This window comes from Sorex araneus, chromosome 6 (assembly GCF_027595985.1).
Source record: "Sorex araneus isolate mSorAra2 chromosome 6, mSorAra2.pri, whole genome shotgun sequence".
Lineage (NCBI taxonomy): Eukaryota > Metazoa > Chordata > Mammalia > Eulipotyphla > Soricidae > Sorex > Sorex araneus.
The window spans coordinates 157,750,934-157,775,107 of record NC_073307.1 but is presented as its reverse complement, the minus strand read 5'-3'; the positions used below and the strand labels follow the sequence as shown (position 1 = coordinate 157,775,107).

The 24,174-nt window shown below is 43.9% G+C and overlaps 1 protein-coding gene and 4 non-coding genes across 5 annotated transcripts; 2 read left to right on the top strand and 3 right to left on the bottom strand.

Moving 5' to 3' along the window:
- The first annotated feature begins 1,998 nt into the window (after positions 1 to 1,998).
- On the top strand, positions 1,999 to 2,071 carry TRNAF-GAA (transfer RNA phenylalanine (anticodon GAA)). Its single transcript has one exon. It is a non-coding gene; the product is annotated as a tRNA-Phe (tRNA).
- A 512-nt stretch (positions 2,072 to 2,583) lies between these two features.
- Positions 2,584 to 2,656, bottom strand: TRNAK-UUU (transfer RNA lysine (anticodon UUU)). The gene has a single exon. It is a non-coding gene; the product is annotated as a tRNA-Lys (tRNA).
- A 4,516-nt stretch (positions 2,657 to 7,172) lies between these two features.
- TRNAR-UCU (transfer RNA arginine (anticodon UCU)) lies at positions 7,173 to 7,259 on the bottom strand. Its single transcript is given in 2 exon segments — positions 7,173 to 7,208; positions 7,223 to 7,259. It is a non-coding gene; the product is annotated as a tRNA-Arg (tRNA).
- Positions 7,260 to 7,583: 324 nt separating this feature from the next.
- On the top strand, positions 7,584 to 7,656 carry TRNAV-UAC (transfer RNA valine (anticodon UAC)). Its single transcript has one exon. It is a non-coding gene; the product is annotated as a tRNA-Val (tRNA).
- Positions 7,657 to 22,558: 14,902 nt separating this feature from the next.
- On the bottom strand, positions 22,559 to 23,482 carry LOC129406059 (olfactory receptor 4D11). Its single transcript, XM_055143807.1, has one exon. It carries the CDS (start codon positions 23,480 to 23,482, stop codon positions 22,559 to 22,561), a length of 924 nt encoding a protein of 307 aa, XP_054999782.1.
- Positions 23,483 to 24,174: the final 692 nt, after the last annotated feature.

The window sequence follows — 24,174 nt, the reverse complement described above, 5'->3', positions numbered from 1 at the left end:
GAGGGCAACTCAGAGAAGGGATCACCAAGTATAATGCGGTCGGAGGCCATGGGGGGGGGAAGGGTGATGTGGGCGGAATGTAGACTAGAGACTGAACACAGTGGCCACTCAACACCTCTATTGCGAACCACAACACCTAATTAGAGAGAGTGAACAAAAGGGAATACCCTGCCACAGTGGCAGGGTGGGGTGGGGGGAGATGGGATTGGGGAGGGTAGGAGGGATGCTGGGTTTACCAGTGGAGAATGGGCACTGGTGAAGGGATGGGGATGGGTTCTTGAACTTTGTATGAGGGAAACATGAGCACAAAAATGTATGAATCTGTAACTGTACCCTCACGGTGATTCACTAATTAAAAATAAATAAATTTTAAAAAATTTTAAAAAAAATATACAAAGCTGCTAGGGTTTACCAAGACTAAACAGATTAACTGTGAAGAGAATTTTGCAAATTTTAATGCACTATAGGCATTTTATTCCACATAATAATAATAATAATAATACCAGTTACTATCAGAGATCATTCAATCTAGGGGGAAAACAAATCATACAGTTTTGAAAGAGGCAAAGAACTAGTTGAAAGAAATATGTTCCCAATATGCCGTGGATTATAACCAGGTCCCCAGTGGTTTAAGTGGGTTGTTAGAAGGTGGGATGGATGTCGTGGGGCCAGTCGAGCTCCTTCTTTTTTTTTAAAGTAGAAATTTTTTTTTATAAAAAAGTAGAAAAGAAAAGGCGGTCCCCAAGTGGGGAGGAACTTAGTATAGAATTAAGCTCAGAGCTTCTTTCTTTCTTTTTTTTTAAACAGTTTATCTTGTATTTATTTATTTATTTATTTATTTATTATTATTTTTTTAATTGAATCACCATGTGGAAAGTTACACGTTTTCAGGCTTAAGTCTCAGTTATACAATGCTCGAACACCCATCCCTCCACCATCAAGAATCACAGTATACCTCCCCCTCCCTCACCCCCTAGGCCCCCACCCACCTGTGTAGCTGATAAATTTCACTTTACTTTGATTATATTCAATATTTCAACCAAAAAACTCACTATTTTTTTAAATTCTTTTATTAATTCACCATGAAAACTCACTATTATTGTTTGGACTCCCCCCCACCCCCAAAGTCGGACCTGCTGAAAAGGAAGCATTTGATAATTAGCTTTTTTCTTAAAGGAAGTAAATTGAGAAGTTCTGGTGCATTCTAGGGAAAGGAAAAAAGAATGTAGAGAGGGCCGAGGAGATAACTCAGTGAGCTTCGCACTTGTAGATGGAGATTTGAATTAGATCCTTGACGACGCAGTAGGGTCCTCTGACATCGCCAAGAGCGAGCACAGAGCAAGGAGTAAGTAGCCTAGTAGCACTCCCTGGAGCAAAGCTAAGCAAAACTAACATGTCAGAACGGTGGCAAACACTGGGATCTTTTCTTCCTCTTCCTGGGGAAGCTGGATCATTTTGCAGGATGAAGTCTCTATTCTAGTTTTCTGATGGAAAAACAGAGCACATAACAGGCAGAAGAGAAGAGGAGACCATGGTTATTTCCTCCTTCCTTTTCTTTAAGTCACTCTTCCCGTTCACCAGAGTGTGAAACGTGAGAAAAAACGATCCAAAGCAACTGAAGTCTCCCTCCCACCAGTTTGATGCTCTGAAGCTAGAGTGTTCGTGGGATAAATGAGTCACATCACTTAAAATGATCCTAACATCCTCAGGCAGAAGTGGGTAGGTGGGAAGCTCATGGCAGCTCATGTTAGGGTACCAAGTAGGCACTGGGTATCTTTGTGCTAGGTCGTGGAGAAACAACGCAAGACAATCTCCAACAAGGCAGTGGCCAGAATTGTCTTGCTTTGGAAGAAGCACATCTTATGTACTACTTCCAAAAATCTCAAAGCTAGAAGGAGTACCGTTTGGACAGTGAAAATAGCGGGAGTTGACATGCTCTTACTTTTTACTATTTTCTTTTATTTTTCCCTAACAGAGCAGAGCTGCACCTCCACACTCGCCGAAATAGCTCAGTTGGGAGAGCGTTAGACTGAAGATCTAAAGGTCCCTGGTTCGATCCCGGGTTTCGGCAGGGCCTTTTGCTGCGGAAGTGAGAAGCCTGCATTTAGGACAGCCCTGAACGGCAATGACAGGTCGTGGGAGATCTGGTCCCAAGCCCATTTCTTCTGCTGGATGTTAATTAAAATGACTTATGTCCGTCAATCCGACTGGATGAAGGTCTTGGGTTGGACCCCTGGTGTAGCCGGCCCTTGGGGGCTGCAATTTTGTATAGTGTTGTTTTCTCTCTCCTGCAAAATCTATTTTAATCTCTGTTTCCCTCTGAGCCCTTCAATGCCAGGGAATTAATCACTTCCCGGGTAGCACAAGGATGTGCGTTAATTTGGGGGTGGGTGAGGGGTGAGGGTGATACCCACAGGATGACCGAGAACGTTCTGGAGGATTTTGCGTCTTCACATTCCCGGCTGTAACCTTCCCCGGCACAGAACCCCCAAGGTACCCGGGTGCTTTTCGTGTAACAATCCCAGCAGCATTCCTTCCTGATGACACCTCGAAGCTAATTTATTTCAGGGTTTAAAACGTTTCCGCCCGAACAGGGACTTGAACCCTGGACCCTCAGATTAAAAGTCTGATGCTCTACCGACTGAGCTATCCGGGCTCACGAGTAAGTCTCTGCCCCAAGCCTATCCGGAGTTGACAATCCAGGTGGCCACATCGCCGTCCGCCTGGATTAAAATTCCCAGTCGCTTTCAACCCATTTCCTGCAAGGTGAAAACTGCAAAAATCAAGCTTGAACAGGCGTTGGGCCAGACTGAGTCTTTATTTCTTATCTCCCCGACACTCCTGTTCACAGATAAGACTATAAATTAAAAAAAAAAAAAAAAGAATGAGAACAAACCTGCCTGTTGGACCCCCTGCGCCAGACCCCGGGACCCTTAAGAGAGACGTCGGCGAGGAATTCCCGGGATTTAGGGTCTCTGAGCAGCAAGCAGGATTTCGAACTGTCATCTTGGTCTTGGAAGCGCCGCGGAGCATTAGTGAGGGTGGAGAGGGATGAAGGCTTGGATGAGGGTCCCCGTGGTGCTCGCAGACGCCGGAGGGGGACCCGCTACCCATCACCCCTTTGGAGATCTGGAGGGGCTGCGATGACCCAGCGGCGGGAGCAGGAGCACCCAGAGGATGGGTTGCACCGTGGGACCCGACCAGGGTCAGAAGTGAGGGTCAGCCAGTCTTGCAGGGTGCGGGGTCCTGCGCCAAGGGGGCTGGGAGCCCAGGCTGCGCCCTGATGCTTCGCAGAGCTCAGAGGAACGGCCAGCCTCGCGCGGGAGAACTGGACATTCCCCTCGAGTTTTCCACCGAGAGCTTCGGGCTCCGGCTGCCTACGAAGCTGGATCGTGTATATTTTAGGAAGACCCTCTCCCACCTGGTTGCGGTGGGTCAGATCCCTGGGAAGGAAGAGGAGGCGGTGGGGTGGAACCTATGACAACCAGGGGAGCCCCCCACCCCCCTTGGAGCTCCGAGTCATGATGCCACTCCGGGTGGGGGTGGCTGGGACCCCGAGGGTTGCTTTCTCCTTTTCAGGACAAGTGGATGGGGAATTTAGACAGAGCCCAAGAAATACTCCCCTGTGCAAAGCTTACACGCAAAGCAACACAAAGTGCTAAACAAGAAGAACGGCACATTTGTCAAGAGAATGAGAAGAGGGGTAAGGATAGTTTCCCCTCGTGTTTAACTTCGCATATTTGACATCACATTTAAGTTGTGTTCAAGGACAGACAACCAATGAGTTCAAGATGGGCACATTTTGTGGACTGGCAATGAAGTGTGCGAGAGAAGGCATTCACCATTTCCTTGAGGTACACTGGGCATTGCGGGTTTTTCGTATTATTTTCTTTCTTTCTTTCTTTCTTTCTTTCTTTCTTTCTTTCTTTCTTTCTTTCTTTCTTTCTTTCTTTCTTTCTTTCTTTCTTTCTTTCTTTCTTTCTTTCTTTCTTTCTTCCTTCCTTCCTCTCTCTCTCTCTCTCTCTCTCTCTTTCTTTCTTTCTTTCTTTCTTTCTTTCTTTCTTTCTTTCTTTCTTTCTTTCTTTCTTTCTTTCTTTCTTCCTTTCTTTCTTTCTTCCTTTCTCTTTCTTTTTGTTACATTTAAAAAGTTTCATTAAAGCACCATGACTTACAAAGTTACTCATAGTCCAATGTTAGACGCACAATGTTGCAGCACCCAGTTCTCCACCAATCTCCCTCCACAAACGTTCCCAGATTCCCTCCTATTTTCCCCCTTTCCAGCCTGCCCTCTTGACAGGCCCCCTTTCTAAGTTTGGTTGCTGATTTGGTCTCTTGATTTCAGGGTTGTTGAGTGTGTGGTTTTCATATTTAGCTCTATCATTCCTTAACACTACCTTCCTACCTTACTCCCCTGACTTGGCCCCCTTTGCTTATTATTGGCCTTTTCTTTCTTTTCTTCTCTGCCCTATTCTCTAGGACCACTGTTGGATGAATTTATTTATTTTAGGGTTTTTTTTTTTTTTTGGTTATTGAAGTAACATGGTTGCAATAGTGTTACTGTTAATGCTTTATGACCTTCAAAGCTACAGTGGCAGTTTCCCCACCACCAAAGAGTCCAGCAATGCCCCTCCATGCCCGCTGGTTACTTCTATCTCTTCCTTACCCATCACTCCATCCCCTTTCCCCTGCCCTGTATTATCACTGTATCACTGTATCACTGTCTGTTGTTCCTTGATTTGCTTGAGCAGGTGCCAGTAATGTCTTTATTTGTCCCTGTCACGTGCTAGTGTAGTGCAATGGTGTCTGCTTGCTCCAGGAACACGAAGAGCACGTTGTTGTTACTATTTTTGGTATATCAAATACATCACGGGTAACTTGCCAGGCTCTGCTGTGTGGGAAAAAATAAAAATAAAAATAAAGAGGTTGTGTGACTGCATTTGCAGGCGTGCGCTCCAGGAAAAATTGAGTCACTCTCTTCCGCTCTCTTTGTTTTATAGTCTCTGGATCTTGGCCCTTGATGAGATTACATGGCATGGGGAGGGGGCGGGGGGGGGAAGGTAGTTTGTGGGTGTGACTGCCAAGCTACTGCCAAGCTACTGGAAAACTGGGGATCTGGGTGGAGGAGGCCCAGTCCTGATCTGAGCTCCAATAGAGACTGAGCCCTGTATTACAGGGCTTTAAAAAAAAATACAAGCCTGGGCTCTTTTTTCAGAACAAAATTAATAAAGATACCCAAAGCTCCAGCTGTCCAATTCCTCCAGCCAATCACAGAGGCAGACTCCCTCAGGGTTTTTCTGTTCCTCTGTCTGTTTCTTACAGCATCTGGCAGAGATAGGTTAAGAGCAAACTTTTTTTTCCTTCAAAGAGGGATAGCTCCACATCTCATGGTTTTGGAGGGTAGCTGTGGGTACGAAAAGTCATGAATTAGGTACAGTTTTCACAAATGGAAATGTGCACTCATCGGAGAACACGTTTCAACCAGGAAAGCAGCAGACCTTGAGGAAGCTTGTCCTGGGCAAAGTAAGGGGCCTTTGACTTACACTTCACTTTCTAAGACGGTGTACTGCTTTTGTCTCGAAAAGTTTGGCTTTGCATGCATGAGTAACTGAAGATCTGTTTGCTGGCTTCCTGGAATCGAGCAGATGGGCAGAGCTGCCAAGTCCCAAAGTGTATGTCAATAAAGGTTAACCTGTGTGGCCCCACTGGCTTGCTGGACACCCTCAGGCTGTTTCCCTCCCTCTCTCTGCAGTCTCTACTGCTTCTCTACCCCCTCTCTCTTTCTTCCTTTCTAAATTTCTTCAATTTGGTAAGTTCTTACCAATAGGGATCAGAATTTGCCCCAGAGATTCTTTCTTGATCCTCTCCAAATGCGGTTAGGTACTTGGGACTCTGGGCCCGTTGCTATGGCTGAGATACCACAACTCACATGAAACCCTATTTCCACATGTTTGGCGGCGATGACAGATACTCCCTGAGCCTGGTACAAAGAGAGCTCTCAAAAACCATTGTTGAACCCGTGAATGGGTTATTGAAGGGGTGGGGGGGCAAGCATCACACAAGACTTTGGGTGGAGGAAGAGGCAGGAATGGATCTCTGAAGTTTTTGTTTGGCAGAGAGAGGGACAAACACTCATATCCCGGTAAACACTGTTCATACTTCGTTGGAACGTTTTTTCCTGAAAAGACTCTGCTCTGTGGGGCCACACTTTTACTGGTGAGAGCTATAAGTTATTAAATGAATTTGCTTGTTATGATTAGTCTCTTTCTTCTGTTACTCTCATGTAACTGGCCCTCGGCAGTAATTTTTGTTGTTGCCTTTGAAAAACAAATTTAAAACGTTTTTGGAATTTGGACTCTAAGAGGATCTTACATGTGGATGAGTTTCAGAGAGTGGCGGTTTCTGCCATACATGTGCTTCGCCTACCACATACTACATCGCCACCCAGACTCCTTTCTCAGTTTCCAAAGCATGACTTCTGAAGTTGTTATATTTCTTCGTGTGCTACAAAGGCATTCGCTTTCCGATTACAATGCCATCGCAAATTCCCCCCTCTGCTTTATGGATGTACTTCATTTGGAGGTAGACTCTTCCCCCTGCAACAGTCCGGCTCAGAAACGGGGCTAGAACCCAAGAACTTATAAACTAATTAGACCTTAGAATCAGGAATCAAGCTCCTTAGCCAATTCAGCCACCCAGGAGTGTGAAACACAAAGGTTTCTTTTTTTTTTTTCTTTCCCTTTTTTTGAGTAACAGCGAGGTGCTGAAAATTTGAAAACGTTTAAAAACGGTTGTAAACAATTTTATTGTTCTGATGTAAAGAGCAATATAGAAAAAAAAAACAAAAAACCAACCCCGGAACTTCTCGTATATCCTCTCAATTGGATCACCTCGTTACTATCCACTCTGGAGGTCCAGAGCCACGTTCATCTCTTGTGCGAGACTGGAATAACATATACAGAGAAAAGTGTAATTAACGCTGTTCTAAGTCTCAGGACCTTAATAAAAACGGTTTTAAAAAAATGAATAGGAGGAAGCCCCACCCCATCCACGCGTGTGGACTTAAAAAGGACCAGCAGGATGTACTTATTTCCCTTTTCATAGTTGGGCGAGTAGTTTGTGGATCACAAACGGTGACTTTCTTTTGTTCTGAGCCCCCCAGAACAAAACAAAAGCGACTCTGGTGGGACTCGAACCCACAACCTTTGAATGCCTCCATCTAGTCTAGAAGTCCAATGCGCTATCCATTGCGCCACAGAGCCAAGCGTGCAAAAACCTCTCCGAGCTGCGAACATCAAGGCAGACGCCGAGTAACGCAGGGTTCGGGGACAATCCGGGGCGCTCTTGGAGGCGCCAGTTTGGGAGCAAGGGTGGTGGTGGGGGGTCGCTGGGCCACGGAGCCCCGCTGCTCTTTGGGAAGTTTCTCTGCGAGTCACGGCGGAGCATCAGGTTTCAACCTCCCTCCTCACGAAGGAGAAAAAAAGGAAAGAAAGAAGGAAACAAAACAAAACCAAACTCCCAGCCCAAGCCCAGCCCAATCATTGTCTACAGGAGTTATTCGACATTAGCGCGCCCGCCTCGCACGGGGTTCCATAGTGTAGCGGTTATCACGTCTGCTTTACACGCAGAAGGTCCTGGGTTCGAGCCCCAGTGGAACCACGCAGTGGTAACTCTTTTGGGGAACATTTTCAACCCCTCAGGATCACCTTTGCTTTTGCCTCCTGCAACTTGGAGGTTTGCTCCGAAAACCTGGCGAACTTGGCAACGTCTCCTGGAGCGCCGCGGTTCCTCCAGCCGCTCCCCGAATCTTTGGCCGCGGAGCGCGCGCGCGCTCCAAAGCGCAGGCGCAGATCGCCAGCGGTGCTGCCCCCGCGTGGTGGGTGCGGGAAGGTTCAGGCGGCTACGGGCCGGCTCAGGCCCGCGGGCCAAACTGCGCCTGCGCTCTCGGGCCGTCGCCACGCTCATCAGTCCGAGTTCAAGGATGGGTGGTCCAGGTTAACGCGCTCTGCTACCTGCGCTGCGGCTCTTTTTAAAAGTTCTTTTCACACTCGGTACGGGGATATGCCGAGTCTGTCTCTCTCCTTTGTGGTTTCATTCCAAGCTCGCAGACCGCATACTTTATTGCACTTAAAATAACTTTAGACTCCTTGCAAAATGAATGATACGCATATGGTAAGGGACCCAGTCCCACCTGTTCTACAATATTCCGTGTGATAACAATTTCATCTTTTCTGTTTTCTCTTCTTCTTTTGTTGCTTTTATTGTGTTTTATGATTAAATTTATTCATGAAAACATTTTGGTAATATCTTTATTTTTTTTTATCTGAATCGCTGTGAGATACACAGTTACAAAGTTGTTCATGATAGGGTTTCAGTCATAAGTGTTCTAGTTCCCATCCTTTACCGTTACACATTTCCCACCATCAATGTCCCCAGTTTCCCTGTCTACCCCATGACAGAATCTCTCTAATTTCTCTCTCTGTCTCTGTCTTTCTGTCTCTCTCTGTCTCTATCTCTCTGTGTCTCTCTCTTTGTGTCTCTGTCTCTCTCTTCTTTTGAGCTTTAGGTTTACAATCCTTTTACCTCCTTTCAGCACTCAGCTCATTTTCAATCATTATTGTCATTGTCCTCGTGCTCCTTTTTCTGTCGTAACTGCCCTCCGTCCCCCCACATACTTGTGGCAAACTTCTTTTTCTGTCCTTTGATATTATATTTATGGTATATTTTAAAAAATATATATTTTTGTTAAAATATATTATATATTATAAAATATATATTTCAATATATATTTCAATATATTTAAATATATACCATATATTTGGTATATTTTTAAATATACCATAAATGAGTGCAGTCGTTCTATGTCTGTCCTCATTACTTTTATTTTTAAATTAATTAATTTTTTTTTTTATTTAGGCCACACCCGGTTGAGTTCAGGGCTTGATTACTGTGGCTCTGCACTCCGCAATCACTCCTGGTGGGACTCTGGGGACCATATGGCCATATGGGGTACCAGGGATTGAACCTGGGTTTATTGCATGCAGTACAAACTATCCTGTCAGCTCCTAATTTTTTAACTTTAAAAAAATTGGTGAGAGAAAAAAAATTAAAAAAACAATTATGATTATATGAAATCAGTCCGACTTCCTGGGTCAGTGTTTCCACATTCCCTCCCGCACCCAACACCCCAATTTAGCCACCTTTTGGGGCGCTACCTTGTTAAACACATTTTAAGAGTTTTGTGGCTGCAGTTTGGATCTCATGTTTTCAAAGGACCACCAACTCCCCGCCCCCTTCTTTTTTTTTTCTTGTCACTTTAGGCAAACCCAGTGATGCTCAGGGGTTGCACTTCTGGTTCCACACTGAGAAATTTTACTCTTGTTGGTACCTGGGAGACCATATGGTCTGCCAGGGATGGACCAGGATCAACCTCATGCAAGGCAAATGCCCTTCCCACTGTACTATTCCTCAGGTCCTCAAGGGGCCATCAACCTTGAACGCTATTAATAACAACATAATGCCTGGGGTCTATTAATACCAACATAATCCCTAAGGTCAACGTAGCCCATGTTCCTAAAATGGCCCAAGGTCCACTAAATTGCTCCACCTCTGAGGAAATTAAAGGCTTCTCTTGGTTGGTTGAGTGACCTTGGGCCATGCATAACCAATATTGTGGAACTTTAAACTGGTTACTTAACTGCTCGGTGCCAGTTTTCTGCTCAGTAACACGGGGACTAACCACTTTGTTCATATTTCTAGAGATGACTTAGCCAATGGCAGTTTGTACAGCGATGTTAATGATCTGTAATAGCCAACACTGATAAGTGTCACTTGTTATTGTTTTGATTTGGCAACAAGTCTGATGCAATTTGGGTAAAATCAGATGTTTTCCCCTTAGGGCTCCTTTACAACATGCTAATGTTAAGCAGTGGAGATAGTCAGTGGATGGAAAATTACAGGGGACGCATCCAGGCAAAGGGGTTCTTGCTAAACTGATGTAGAAGAATTCTGGGGAAAGGTAAACCAGAGTGATTCAAGCATCAAGGGTCAGGGATGAAGAACTTGATCAGATATCTCTCAAGCGATACTCCTCTCATTTCTCAGATTATAACTGACACTCCATCATGCACGTCAAACTAATTTATTTTCCTTTTAGTTTCTTTTACATTTTTTTCTTTTTCTTCTGGTGGCTTTGGGTTCAGTTGGCTGGGTGCAAAAAAGGCCTAGCTTACTGTACTATTTCCCTAGTTCCCTTTTAGCTTTAGTTTTTCTTTTTTCTTTAATCAAAATCTGTTGAGGCCAGAGAGACAGCACAGTGGGTAGGGTGCTTGTCTTACACCCTATATGGTCCCCTGATCTGGCAAATAATGATCCCTGAGCATAGAACTAGGAGTAAGCCCTGAGCCCAACCGGCTGTGCCCTAGAAACTTAAGAAAACAAAAATTGAAATTGTATTTCAGTAAAAATGATTGCAGCATTAAATTATTTCAAGATTATTTCAATAATAACTTATTTTAAAGGTGAATTGACACCTTTACAATATTAATTCTTAATTTCTGGGAAACTAATATCCTCATTTATTTAAATAATTAATTGGTTGTTTAATTTACATTTTTATTTGTTGTTGTTGTTTGGGGCTATGCCCAGCAGTACTCCGGGCTTATGCCTGGCTCTGCACTCAAGGGCTGTTCTTGGCAGGTTTGGGGGACCATATGTGGTGCCAGGGATCGAACCTGGACCTGCTGCTGCATTTTGAGTTTAGTGTATTTCTGAGAAATAAGTTTAATATGGATATTAAAATTTTGGTCTTTGTAGAGTAAATAGGGCTGGAGAGATAGCACATCGGTAGGGCGTTTGCCTTGCAGATGGCCGACCCAGGTTTGATTCCTCTGCCCCTCTCAGAGAGCCTGGCAAGCTACCGAGAGTATCTCTCCTGCACAGCAGGGCCTGGCAAGATACCTGTGGTGTATTCAATATGCCAAAAAGAGTAACAACAAGTCTCCAAAAAAATTTTGGAGAAATTACTGGTGCCCGCTCGAGCAAATCGATGAACAGTGGGATGACAGTGCTACAGTGCTACAACAGTAAACTGAACTCAATCTCTTAATCTCTCAGGATATTCAGGCAGCGAACATGTGTTTCATAGGGGAATGTTTTGTCAGAGTGACATATATATATAAATATATGTGGATATAATGTGTATATATATATATTGCAATTTAGGTGATAAGTTGCAATTCTGTTAATGTTCATGTTTTTACATTTAATTTTATTTTTATAAAGTTGTTCACAATAATTCATTCCATTTAATATTCAAACACCCATCCCACTGTCATTGCACCTCCCCACCACCATATTTCAAATGTTTCCACCCCAAATCACAAAATGTGCCCCCCAAAGCACAACCAAAACCATTAATTTTGTATTGCTTGTTATGAATAATCTGCTAAAAATGGTCCAACAAAGTTTCCTTAGAGGAAAGTGTGTGAAGATTGTTGTATTTCATCCCGGAGCCATTAAGCCCTTTTATCAGAGATCACAACATATTTGTTAAAGCCAATCAAATGTTGTGTGCTACTCTTGGTACACCAGTGGTGTGGAGTATGAGAGTCTCTAGGAATTCTAAAATTTAGAATACGATTATAGAGCAGATTTACTCATGGGTGAGACCTATGTTGCTCTGTTTCAGGAGATTTATTTCTGAGTCTCTAGATCACAGCCGTTAATGAGATTATATGGCGCCAGGGGCGGTTTGTGAATGTGATTGCCAAGCTACTGGTAAACTTGAGAGATGTGGGGAGGAGGCCCATTCCTGTTCCAAGCAAGCTTGGAGATTTCAGTCACAGGAATGTTTATGGTTTTGATCGACAAAGTTACTGTACTTTCATTACCTTAAAAAAATCTCACTATCGGGGCTGGAGAGATAGCACAGCGGGTAGGGCATTTGCCTTGCACGTGGCCGACCCGGGTTCAAATCCCAGCATCCCATATGGTCCCCTGAGCACCGCCAGGGGTAATTCCTGAGTGCAAAGCCAGGAGTAACCCCTGTGCATCGCCAGGTGTTACCCAAAAAGCAAAAAAAAAAAAAAAAAAAAAAAAATCTCACTATCTTATTGTCTCACTAGACTACCTCTAGACTACCTCATCCCCCCCCAATCAAATCCCGTAGGTCACTATATTTAAACAAGGATTGTTAAAATACAATGGATTGTTACAGACAAAAATGTAAGACCAGAAACTATCAGGTATTTCTTTCAGAGGAGAATACAGCAAAAAACTTTTGTCATCATTGGTTAAGCACAAATTTCTTAGCTACAACACACACACACACACACACACAATATCATCCCTAAAATACACAGTGGACACATTTGATTTGATAAAAATAAAGAACCTAAAACCAAAATTTAAAAAATTCGGGTCTGGAGTGATAGCATAGCAGGTGGGGGTAGGGCATTTGCCTTGCACGAGGCTGATTCGGGTTTGATTCCCAGCATCCCATATGGTCCCTTGAGCATGGCCAGGAATAATTCCAGAGTTCAGAGGCAGGAGTAACCCCTGTGCATCGCCAAGTGTGACCCAAAAACAAAGAAACAAACAACCCCCCCCCCAAAACCAAAATAAACAAATTCTGCTCTGGGTGGGGTGGGTGGTGGGAAGAAAACTAATGAAATTGATGGTAGGAAATGTACACAGGTAGAGAGACAGGTGGTGGAATATGCCTCAAACCCTATTATGAATAGCCTTGTAACTATGCATCTCATGGTGATTCAATTTAAAAAAGCACATTCTTTGGCTTGTGAAAAAATATTTATAGAAGGTTTGTCTTATGAAAATATTCTGAATTTATTTTAAAAATACTTGTCATGTTATGATAAGAAAACAAACTACTTTAAAAAGTGGGCGTGGAACAGAATAGACTGTTCAGCAAAGAGGATATGGAGTAGAAATATAAAATAAGTGCCTAAGTTGGTACTGAATATGAGTAGTTATCAAGAACATAAGCAATCACTGTCACTGTTACTGTCATCTTTTTGTTCATCGATTGCTTGAGTGGGCACCAGTAACATTTTCTTTTGTCCCTGTCGTGTGCTAGCGTAACCCAATGGCGGTTGTTACTGTTTTTGGCAATCAAATATGTCACGGGTAGCTTGCCAGGCTCTGCCATGCGGACTGGATATCCTCGGAAGCTTGCCAGGCTCTCCAGAGGGATGGAAGCTTTTCGGGCGGCCTCTAATCATCCTTATGGGTTCTTACAGGCTCCAGGAAAAGTTGTGTCACTCTCTTCCGAGAGATTTGTTTTATAGTCTTTGGATCTTGGCCGTTGATGAGATTACATAGCCCAAGGGCAGTTTGTGGGTGTTACTGCCAAGCTATTGGAAAATGAGGAATCTGGGTGGAGGAGGCCCAGTCCCGATCTGAGCAACCTTGGAGGTCTAAGCCACAGGTCCCACATACCTGGGTTCCTCTGTTGGTTCCTTCATGCATGAGGCTTGTCTGAGTGTGTGGAGAGGGGCCTGGATCATGGCTGTGGCTGGGTTCTGGAGGTTTCTGGCTGCCAGGGCTCTGCTTGGGGTGGGGAGGGAAACTCAACCTGCCCCCTTCCGAGGGGGCCCCCGGTGAAGACAGCCAAGTGCGGGGGGCAGGAGACTCTGCTCATATCAATATATGCAGAGAAATTTAAAAGAAAATTTTTTGGTTTTGGGGCCACACCCAGAAGTTCTGAGGTGCCAGAAACAAAACTGGGTCAGTTGCGTTGTGTACTCTGTTTAGTACTCATTTATGATACAAATGGAAAAGCAACATAATAAAACCCTATGCAACAAACTGATACCTAATATTAGACATGAAAGGTACAAAATGTCCATTCTCACCACTACTATTCAACACAGACTAGAAGTCCTGACTAATCACAGCAACCAATCAAGAAAAGGAAGTTAAAGGGACACAAACTAGTAAAGAATGCAAACTACCACTATTTGCAGATAACATACATAGAAAACTTTAAAGATTCTATTAAGCAAGTATATTTTTGTCTTTTTATTTTATTTATTTGTTTTTTATTGAATCACTTTGAGAGTTACAAAGCTTTCATGATTGAATTTCAGTCACGAATGATTGAACATCCATCCCTCCACTGGGATGGATGAACATAAACAATAAAACCAGAAAATGCCACAATCTATGTCATAATATTTTTTAAAAAACCCCATAAATTAATGATACTCAGTGCTGGCAAGGAGAAGGAGCACTGGGGACTCCCTTTACATTGCTTGCGGGAATGCGTACAATAGAGCTGCACAGGGTTCTAGGAAAATCTAAAAATTTCTTTTTCCTTTTTTTTTTTGATTTTTTTTTTTTGTCACACCCAGCATTGCTCAGTAGTTACTCTTGGCTCTGCACTCAGGAATTACTCCTGGCGGTGGTTGGGGGACCATATGGGATGCCGGGGATTGAACCAAGTCAGCCACGTGCAAGGCAAACACCCTACCCTCTGTGCTGTCACTCTGGCCCCAAATCTAGAAATTTCTTAGCAAAGTAAACAATCTAAGGCCCAAAAATCTTGTTTCGGTGTTTCCTTAAGAGAATGAAAGGACACATTTGTGCAGAGGTCTAAGTACAGAAACTTATAATAAACTCCAAAATTTGAAAACAACCAAATGTCCTTAATTCTGTTGTTTTGTTTTGTTTTTGGGTCACACCCGGTGATGCACAGGGGTTACTCCTGGCTCTTCACTCAGGAATTACCCCTGGTGGTGCTCAGGGGACCATATGGGATGCTGGGATTAGAACCTGGGTCAGCCACGTGCAAGGCAAACGCCCTACCCGCTGTGCTATTGCTCCAGACCCATCAAATGTCCTTAATTCTGAGTAGATCAATAAATGGTGGGATAAACGTGCACTTGAGTAATATTTAGAAAGGGAAAGTAATGGATTTCTGAGACGCGCAAGAGCATGAAATCAGCTATAAAGAAAAGGATAAATAATTGCATTTTTATCTCTGTTTGTAAAAGGGTAAAACCACAGTAGAATCTGACAGAAGATCCCAAGAAATCACATAACTAGGGCTCTTTCCTTCGTGTGTGTGTGTGTGTGTGTGTGTGTATGTGTGTGTATCTACTCCATGAAGGCATGAAGGAACTTTTCTTTGTTTTTGGTTTTGGGGGTCACACCAGTGATGATCAGGGGTGACTCCTGGCTCTGGGCTCAGGAATTACTCCTGGCAGTGCTCAGGGAATCATGTAGGATGCCAGGGATTGAACCTGAGTCAGCCGAGGGTAAGGCAAGCTAAGCCATTGTACTACTCTTCCATCCTTATGAAGAAACTTTTTGAGATAATGGATCACGATCAGGATCACGAAGTCCCATTGATCATCGAGTTGCTCGAGCGGTCTCAGTAACCTCTCCATTCGTCCTATCCCTGAGATTTTAGAAGCCTCTCTCTTCTTGGCTTTCCCAACGATGCCGCATTGGAGGTTCTTTCAGGGTCAGGGGAATGGGATTCATCTGGTTACTGGCTTTGGCATGTGGATACACCACGGGAAGCTTGCAAGGCTGTCCTGTGGGCAGGAAGCTCTCAGTAGCTTGAGAATTTCTCCCAGAAGGAAAAGTAGGTTATAAGATATCGCGGCCACTTCTCGGAGCTTGCTTTTAAGTCTCTGGATGTTGGCCGTTGATGGGATTACACACACCTGGGTTCCTCTGCCGGTACCTTCATGTGTGAGGCCTGTCCGAACGTGTGGAGAGGGCCTTGAGCATGGCTGTCGCTAGGTTCTGGTGGTCTTCGGCCGCTGGGAGCTCTGCTCAGGGCAGGGAGGGAAGCTGGATATTCCATTATCTCTCTCTCTCTCTCTAGGGGATGGGCTCCAGCTTCCCTCCCCGCCCCGAGATAATGGAAATACTGAATATTTGATTTTAATGGTGGGCCTATGTCTTTACTTGTCAAATCTCATTTTAAAATGGTAAATTCATTATATAAGAACTATAAACAAAAAAGACAGAATTTAGATCATACTGCATGTTCTCAATGACTAACCCAAAATAAATAAATACATATATTCTTGCTATAGAAATCACAGGATGAACTAAGTGGGCAATAAATTTCGAATGAAAATCAGTAACATTTTTACTAAAACCTAATTCTGTGAATTGTTTTTATAGACTTTTTTCTATTCCTCTGGGGATAGTTGCATAAGTCACCTAGATGAGAGGTCAGGCTAAATCACAGACATATTGAATCTCAAGGTGACCTATTCTTAGTAGAGAGGTTTCAATCTTATCAGGTTAAAGTTGCAGAAAAAAGAATTTTGACCTTTGCAGCTTTGCCTGGAAACCCAGAGACACTCCCAGAGAAACAGTGGGTTGAATTTAGGCATGCAAGGCACGTACCCACTTCTTTGATCTATCTCTTCCTTTTGGTTTTGGGGGTCACACTTGTGCCAGGATGCGGTGTTCATAGACCTTTTTGTTTTTTGCTTTTTTGGGTCACACACAGTGATGCACAGGGCTGACTCCTGGCTCTGCACTCAGGAATCACTCCTGGCGGTGCTCAGGGGACCATATGGGATGCTGGGAATCGAACCCGGGTCGGCCGCGTGCAAGGCAAACTCCCTACCTGCTGTACTATCGCTCCAGCCCATTCTTAGACCTTTTTATATTTTTTTGATCAGGGCAGGGGGAGGACCATATATGATGTCGGGAATTGAACTGAGGTCAGCTGGGTGCAAGGTGAACGCCCTTGCAGTACTATCACTCTGGCCCTCTTCTTAGGCTTTCTCACCGAGCACTCTTGCACTCTTGCTGAGGCCTTGTTGAAGACTGCACTTTTGCTGAGCACTCTTGCCAAGACTTTGCTTTCTTTCTGAGCACTCTTAGTTTTATGCACAAGGGCTGCAGAACTCTGGCATTCAGTACACAGTTTCTTCCAGGGGCCGTAGATTGCCCTGAGTATAGGCGTATGCTCAGAAAAGGTGCTGGATCAGAGGTCAGACATAAAGAACTGGAATTGCAGCTTTGGGCTGCTCAAAGTCCAAGCGATGAAGTAAATAGATCCCTGCCCACATATCAAACATATCTAACACCCAGGGGCAGCTGAGACTGGGTGTTAGCCCATGACCTTGGAGGGCATTTGGGATGTCCTTGGGAGAATCCTAGTCTGGCTTTGTAACCTTGGGAACCTGGGAATACGTGGCAAATAAACTCATGTCCTTGAAGTGGTCTAGACCCTGCTTTGCAAAATAACATGCTTGGGAATCTCTGCTTCTGTTCTCTCTTGCCAGCTGCCTGCGGACGCCCAACCGCCATCAGATATTCTAGAAAATGGAGCTCTCGCCTTTGTCATGGGCCCAGTTCTGGAGTACAAGTTTAATTGGGTCTGCTAGTGTAATATGACAGTGTTTTGCAGCTTCTCAAGGAGTGTTGCTGGGCTTTGCACTGGCTTTTGGTGGAAATTTCTGTAAGACAAGTGAAGAGTACTTCTTAGTCCAGCACTTTAATCACATGCTAATAAACATATTTATATCTCTCAAGACCACTATGCTTATGTATGCATCTGAAATCAAGGGATTATAGAGCAATTGTTTTAAATAGATTTGCTGAATGCTGTGGCTTTTCTATTCTATTCTAGATAGTTCAGTTTTTCAAAGTGTGTGATCAGACTGACGAATCACATCACATGCTTTAGAGATTAAGATTCATGGTTTCGAAATACTGCCCAGAAGAAACAGTGTCTCTCAAAGTGTGGAAATTGTGAGGTTGAGGGCATGAGATTCACCAGGGGTGCCTGCTAAGATGGTAGATTCTTCAACAGAACTACGGAATCTTTGCATTCTAATTAAGCCACTTTGCATTGGGAACCGCTGATTTGTTGGCAGAGATTTCCGGTTCTGATTAGTGTGAGTCTAAAAGTTGTACCCAGCGGACCTTCAGGTCAATGTTCAGAAGCTGCTGGACGCTGTAATAGTCTGTGTAATAAATAGCTTATCTACAACGTCATTTTCCACTCCTAAATAGAGAGGTAATTTTGTTGTTGTTGTTTTGGTGAGAGTAACTAATGGGATAGGGATTTTGTTGCGCTGTATGCCAAAAACAGTAACAAGAAGTCTCACAATAGAGATGTTACTGGTGCCTCCTGGGCAAATCCATGAACAACCGGACAACAGTGCTACAGTGTTATTTCTGGGGGGAAAAGTTTCTTTCAAGTCTGCCTAAGAACTATGGTATGGGTATGGCTCCCTCTAGTGGCAAGGGATCAAAACAACTTCCCCTATGGACAATACTTAGTGCTTTGTGACTGTTTGCAGCCTAGAGGTTGAGCATTCACCTTGCTATGTGTGAGGCCCTGGGTTCATTACCTGACACAACAAAAAGTAGGAAAAGAGGTCTCCCCAGTGTGGGAGACACAGAACAACTTATAAAATTTTAAAATACAATTTTATTTTAAATAGGACTTTACGTTCTATTTTATTTTTGGGCCACACCTGGCGATGCTCAGGAATTGCCCTCAGAAATTGCTCCTGACGGTGCACAGGGGACTGTATGGAATGCTGGGGATTGAACCTTGGGTTGACCACGTTCAAGGCTAGTGTCCTTCCTGCTGTATGCTCCATCGGCCTCCATAGAACTTTATTATAAATAGAATTTCTTCTGTCACCAAACAAAATGTTCTGATCTCCGTGAAGAAAGAATATCCTTTTCCTTTTGTCATAGGAAATGGATTTTTATTTATTTATTAGTTATTTATTTATTTTGCTTTATGGGTTACACCCAGCGATGCTCAGAGGTTACTCTTGGCTTTGCACTCAGGAATTACTCCTGGCAGTGCTTGGGGGACCATATGGGATGCTGGGAATCGGAACCCAAGTCAGCCGCGTGCAAGGCAAACACCCTACCCGCTGTGCTATCACTCCAGCCCCCAGGAAATGAATTTTTGTATATGCTATTTTATGGCCAAAGCAATAAATCTTATTAGTCTTTTAGACTAAGTCTAAAAGCACTTAGTCTTTTAGAAAGCCCCAATAAGCAAATATAAGGTTTTAAAAGGTCTTTGCTTATCCCATCAAAAAATTGGGCAGACGAGATGACCACTTTCTTAAAGAATGCATATCAAGCACCTCCCCTGCTCCTGCCCCCTAATATAACACCCATCACCACCCCCAAAGACATACAGAGGAGCCATTTGCACTGCTTTTCACTGTGGTCCATACCCAGCACGGTGTATGGTTCTCCGTGCACTGCCAGGAGTGATCCTTTAAGCACAGAACAGAAGTGAGTTTTGAGCAAGGCCAGTTGTGCCCCCTTTCTCCTCCAAAGAGAATACATATGGGATGGCCAGAAGGAGTATGAAAAAGGTGTTCATCAACACATGTTTTCAGGGAAATGTAAATGAAAAGGACAATGGGATGTCATCTCTCACCACTGAGGGTATGAGGAAAAAAAATGCTCGAGACCACCAGTGTTGTCCTACCTCTGGTGAAGTTGAACCCTCTTCCACTGTCGGTGGGAATGCTGTCTGGCTCAGCCTCTCAGGGACACTTCTCAAAACGGAAGAATAGAAATCCCATCTGATCCAGCCAACATCTTACTTGGCATCTGCTCCAAGAACCCAAAAACATTCACTTAAGAAAACACATGCATAGCTATATTCACCACGGTAATAGTCATGACATGGAAGCAACCCAAATGTCCAACAACAGATGAGTGGATAAAGAAGTTGTGGTATAGATACATAATGGGATATTACACACTTGTGAGAAAAGATGAAATCCTACAGTTCACTGCAACTTGGATGGAACTGTGAGGTTCAGCAAAATAAATTGGAGGGTGATGGATGAATATTGGATATTCTCAGTCGTCTAAGGTATATGAGGAAACAAAACAGTGGACTATACATCAGGTTGGATAATGACAAATCCTTGACCCTGAGCACAGCTGGGGGTGCCGCCCCATCCCTGTAAGTCCCAATGTCCCCCCAAAATTGAGAGTGGGATGAAGAGAGTAATGAAGAGTCTTGGGAACTTTGTTAGTGGGAACAAAGTTGCAGTAACTTTGTACAACAGAACCACAATTGTTAACAGTACTGTAACCATATTGCCTAAATAGCAAACAAAAAAAGTTGATTTGTCTCATCTGTTACCTACCTTACTTTTGTCAATCATATTTTTGCTTGTTACCCGACTACAAGTCCAGTATAGAAGTGGTATTTCACGTTTTCACCTCTGCTCTGAACCTCATACCATCCAACTATCATTGAAGTATATTTTTATAATAAAAAATTTTGGATATAGTGATAGCACAGAGCACTTGGCTTGCTCAGAGTTGACCAGGGTTTGATCCTTAGCTCCTCAAATGATCCCTTGTGCCTGCCAGGAGTAATCCCTGAGTTAAGAGCTAGGGGTATATCCTGGGTATGGACTATCCCTTCTCTCTTACCCCCAATAAAAAAACCAACAATAAAATCCATTTGAGACAAATGTTTACTCTTTACTTCTACCATGATTTCCCAAACAAAAAAATTAGTCTTAACTATTTTAAAACAGTTAAACTATTCATTCAAGTTTCATATTCTCTGATGCCTCTCCTTATTGTCTCCAGAGGGACCAAGGCAAATCCTTAATGGTGAAGCCAAACTGAGATTAGCCTTAGTGGAGCTTCGACTGGAAAAATCCCTTGTTGAATAGTAAGAGTGAACTGGTTCATGCGTGGAATCTTGAAGTTGTGTCTTTGTCTACATTTCCAAGACTATGTGAATCTGAAAATCTGGCATGTTCAGTCTATAGTGGATTCCTTTTTCCCTCCCGCTTTTTGGGTGACACCTGGTAATGCTCAGGGTTACTCCTGGCTCTGCACTCATAAATAACTCCTGGTGGTGTTTGGGGACTCTATGGGATGCTGGGGATCAAGTCCAGGTCGACTGTGTGCAAAGCAAACACCCTACCAGCTGTACTACATCTCTAGCCCCTACAGTGAATTCTCTATAGGCACATTTAGCTCGATAGGAATCCAGCAGGATTTCTTTAAGGTTAACCTTTAATGCTCTCTAGGGTAGGAGCCCATATGGAGTTTAACTAAGTCAAGAAAATCACCGAATCTTTGATCAGCTAAAGATACTGCAGGGGCCTCTCCTTGGCCTTTCACATGGACTTTCTAGACCACAGATGCAGTTTGGCAGCGGCATGTCCATTAATGTACTAAAAAATATGCCGATTGTTGGGGCTGGAGTGACAGCACAGCGGGTAGGGCGTTTGCCTTGCATGCGGCCAACCCAGGTTTGATTCCTAGCATCCCATATGGTCCCCTGAGCACCTCCAGGAGTAATTCCTGAGCGGAAAGCCAGGAGTAACCCCTCTGCATCACTGGGTGTGACCCAAAAAGCAAAAAAAAAAAAAAAGAAAAAGAAAAGAAAAAAGCCGATTATGGAAAAACAATAAATCTGATACTTGAAGTCTTATTTCTTACTTAACACAAAACCCTGAGTAAATTAGGTTTCTATTTATTTTCTGCTTGAAAAAGTACATTTAGCTGCTTAATGTTTGTCCTGTTGGGCACATAATTTTGGTCTTTGAGAGGAAGTACATCTGTCAGTTTAATTTTGTACCCCTATTTACTTCATGGTTATCTGAAAACTGGGTTAGGGCTGGCGCTACCGAATGACCCCGGTTTGATCCTCAACATCCTGTAAGAGGTTAAGGCTGGCATAAAAGGACTGCACTCATTTGTGGAGTACAGAATAACATCACATGAGGCTGACACCCAAGGATAGTAGATACAAGGGCCAGGGGGATTGCCCCATAGCTGGAAGCCTGCTTCATGAGCAGAGGGGAGAAGGCAGATGGAATAGAGAAGGGATCACTAAGAAAATGATGGCTGAAGGAATCAATTGGGATGGAGATGCATGCTGAAAATAGATAATGGACCAAACATGATGACCTCTCAGTGTCTGTGTTGCAAGCCACAATACCCAAAAGTAGAGAGAGAGTATGGGGAATATTGTCTGCCATGGAGACAGGGGGAGGGTGGGAAAGGTGGGGTGTACAGGGCATATTGGTGGTGGGGAATGTGCACTGGTGGAGGGATGGGTGTTTGACTATTGTGTGATTGCAACCCAACAAGAAAGCTTGTAACTATCTCATAGTGATTCAGTAAAATAATAATAATAATAATAATAACAATAATAATAATAATATGTTAAGAATGGAGTGACAGTACCAGATACGGCATTTACCTTGCAAGAAGTCGACCTGGGTTTGATCCCTGACATCCTATTTGGTCCCCCAAGCACCACCAGGAGTGATTCCTGAGTTCAGAGCCTGGAGTAACCCCAGAGCAACACTGGGTGTGACCCAAAAAGCAATAACAAGAAGAACAACAAAAAACACCAATTCCCATCCCCACAGAAAACTGGGTTGTTAGTGACCCCTTCACTTAAATGAGAAAAGAAATTCAGTCTAGTACTTAGAATTGTTTATTGACAATATGTTTGGGTATAAGTCTGAAGCCCTGGGGAAAATAGTGAAAGCAGTTGTTAGTGATGAAGAAGTGAGGGTTGTTACTTTAACTTATCTTAGAAGAAGACATTACTTTTCAGTTTTCTCATGGCTGTCTTCATCTCCTGGTTCCTCAGAGTATAGATCAGGGGGTTCAGCAGAGGAGAGATGACAGTGAAGGTGACGGAGATGACCTTATCAGAGGGGAGGGCAGTGAAGGGCCGGGCATAGACATAGATGCAGGGTACAAAGTGCAGAGTTACGACAGTGATGTGGGAGGTGCAGGTGGAGAGGGCCTTCCTCCTGCCCTCCCCTGCCTGAGACCTCAGCATCATGAGGATGACGGTATAGGACACAAGCAGGAAGACGAACCACAGGACGGTGATCAAGCCATTGTTGGAGATCATTAAGATCTCAAGAGCAAAGGTGTCAGTACAGGCAAGTTTCAGGACCTGGGGGACATCGCAGTAGAAGCCATCCACAATATTGGGTCCGCAGAAGGGGAGGGAGAGTAACAGGGCAACCTGTACAATGGAGTGGAAAAAGCCCCCCACCCAGGATGCAGCAATGAGGGCAAAACATCTCTCTCTGCTCATGATGGTCACATAGTGCAAGGGCTTGGAGATGGCCAGGTAGCGATCAAAGGCCATCACAGAGAGAGAGAAGATGTCTGCCCCACCAAGAAGATGGAAGAAGAATATCTGTGTCATGCAGCCATCGAAGGAGATGGTCTTTGTCTTTGACAGGAGGTCCGCCAAGGCCTTGGGAGCAGTGATGGAGGAGAAGCAGATATCAAGGACGGCGAGATTGCGGAGCAGGAAGTACATGGGGGTGTGAAGGCGAGACTCACAGGTGACGGTGACCAGGATGAGGAGGTTTCCCAGCAGAGTTGTCATGTATACAAGACTCAGAAAAAGAAACAAGATCAAGCTCAGGTCTTGGGACTGGGTAATTCCCAGAAATACAAATTCTTTTACCCTGGTGCCATTTCCCAACTCCATTGAGTCATTTTTCCTCTTCCTTGTCTAGCTTGGAAAGAAATAAAGTGCTACTTCAGAGTGCGTTTATCAAATTTCAGGTTCATCACTGTCCCTGTATCACTGTCATCCCTGTATCACTTGAGCGGGCACCAGTAATGTCTCCATTCATCCCAGCCCTGAGATTTTAGCAGCCTCTCCTTACTCGTCTTTCCCAACGATTGGAGGCTCTTTCAGGGTCAGCGGAATGAGACCTGCTTTCCTTACTGTATTTGGCATATCAGATATGCCACGGGGAGTCTGCCAGGCTCTTCCGTGCTTGAGGTTCATATAGTCAGCTATTAGGCAATATCTGAGGCATTGTTTCTGGTGTTCTGAGATTAATGCTCCAGGGCCCCAAATGACATCTTACTGCATAGCCAAACCCTTAATCTTTCTTTCTGAATAATAACTGTGATAGTAAATGCAGGAAAATAATCTTTCAGCTATCTAAGGTCTATTTACTAAGGTGGTGAGGGACATGTTAAGTATTCAGAAGTGAACTATTGCTGAGTCAGACCCAGGTGTGGTCCCGGCTGTGCCTTTTTGCTGTGACTGGCGTCCTACTAGCTGCATGAAGCGTTTTCTCTTAGAGTGGGACCATTGAAATAAATTAAGAATTCTCACCTGCAGAATGGTTCTGAATTCTAGTAAAACACTCTTTAATTATTTTTTAA

Bases quoted from the DNA above. Each gene is read 5' to 3' on its own strand.
- LOC129406059 (XM_055143807.1), bottom strand. From the start codon at position 23,482: ATGGAGTTGGGAAATGGCACCAGGGTAAAAGAATTTGTATTTCTGGGA.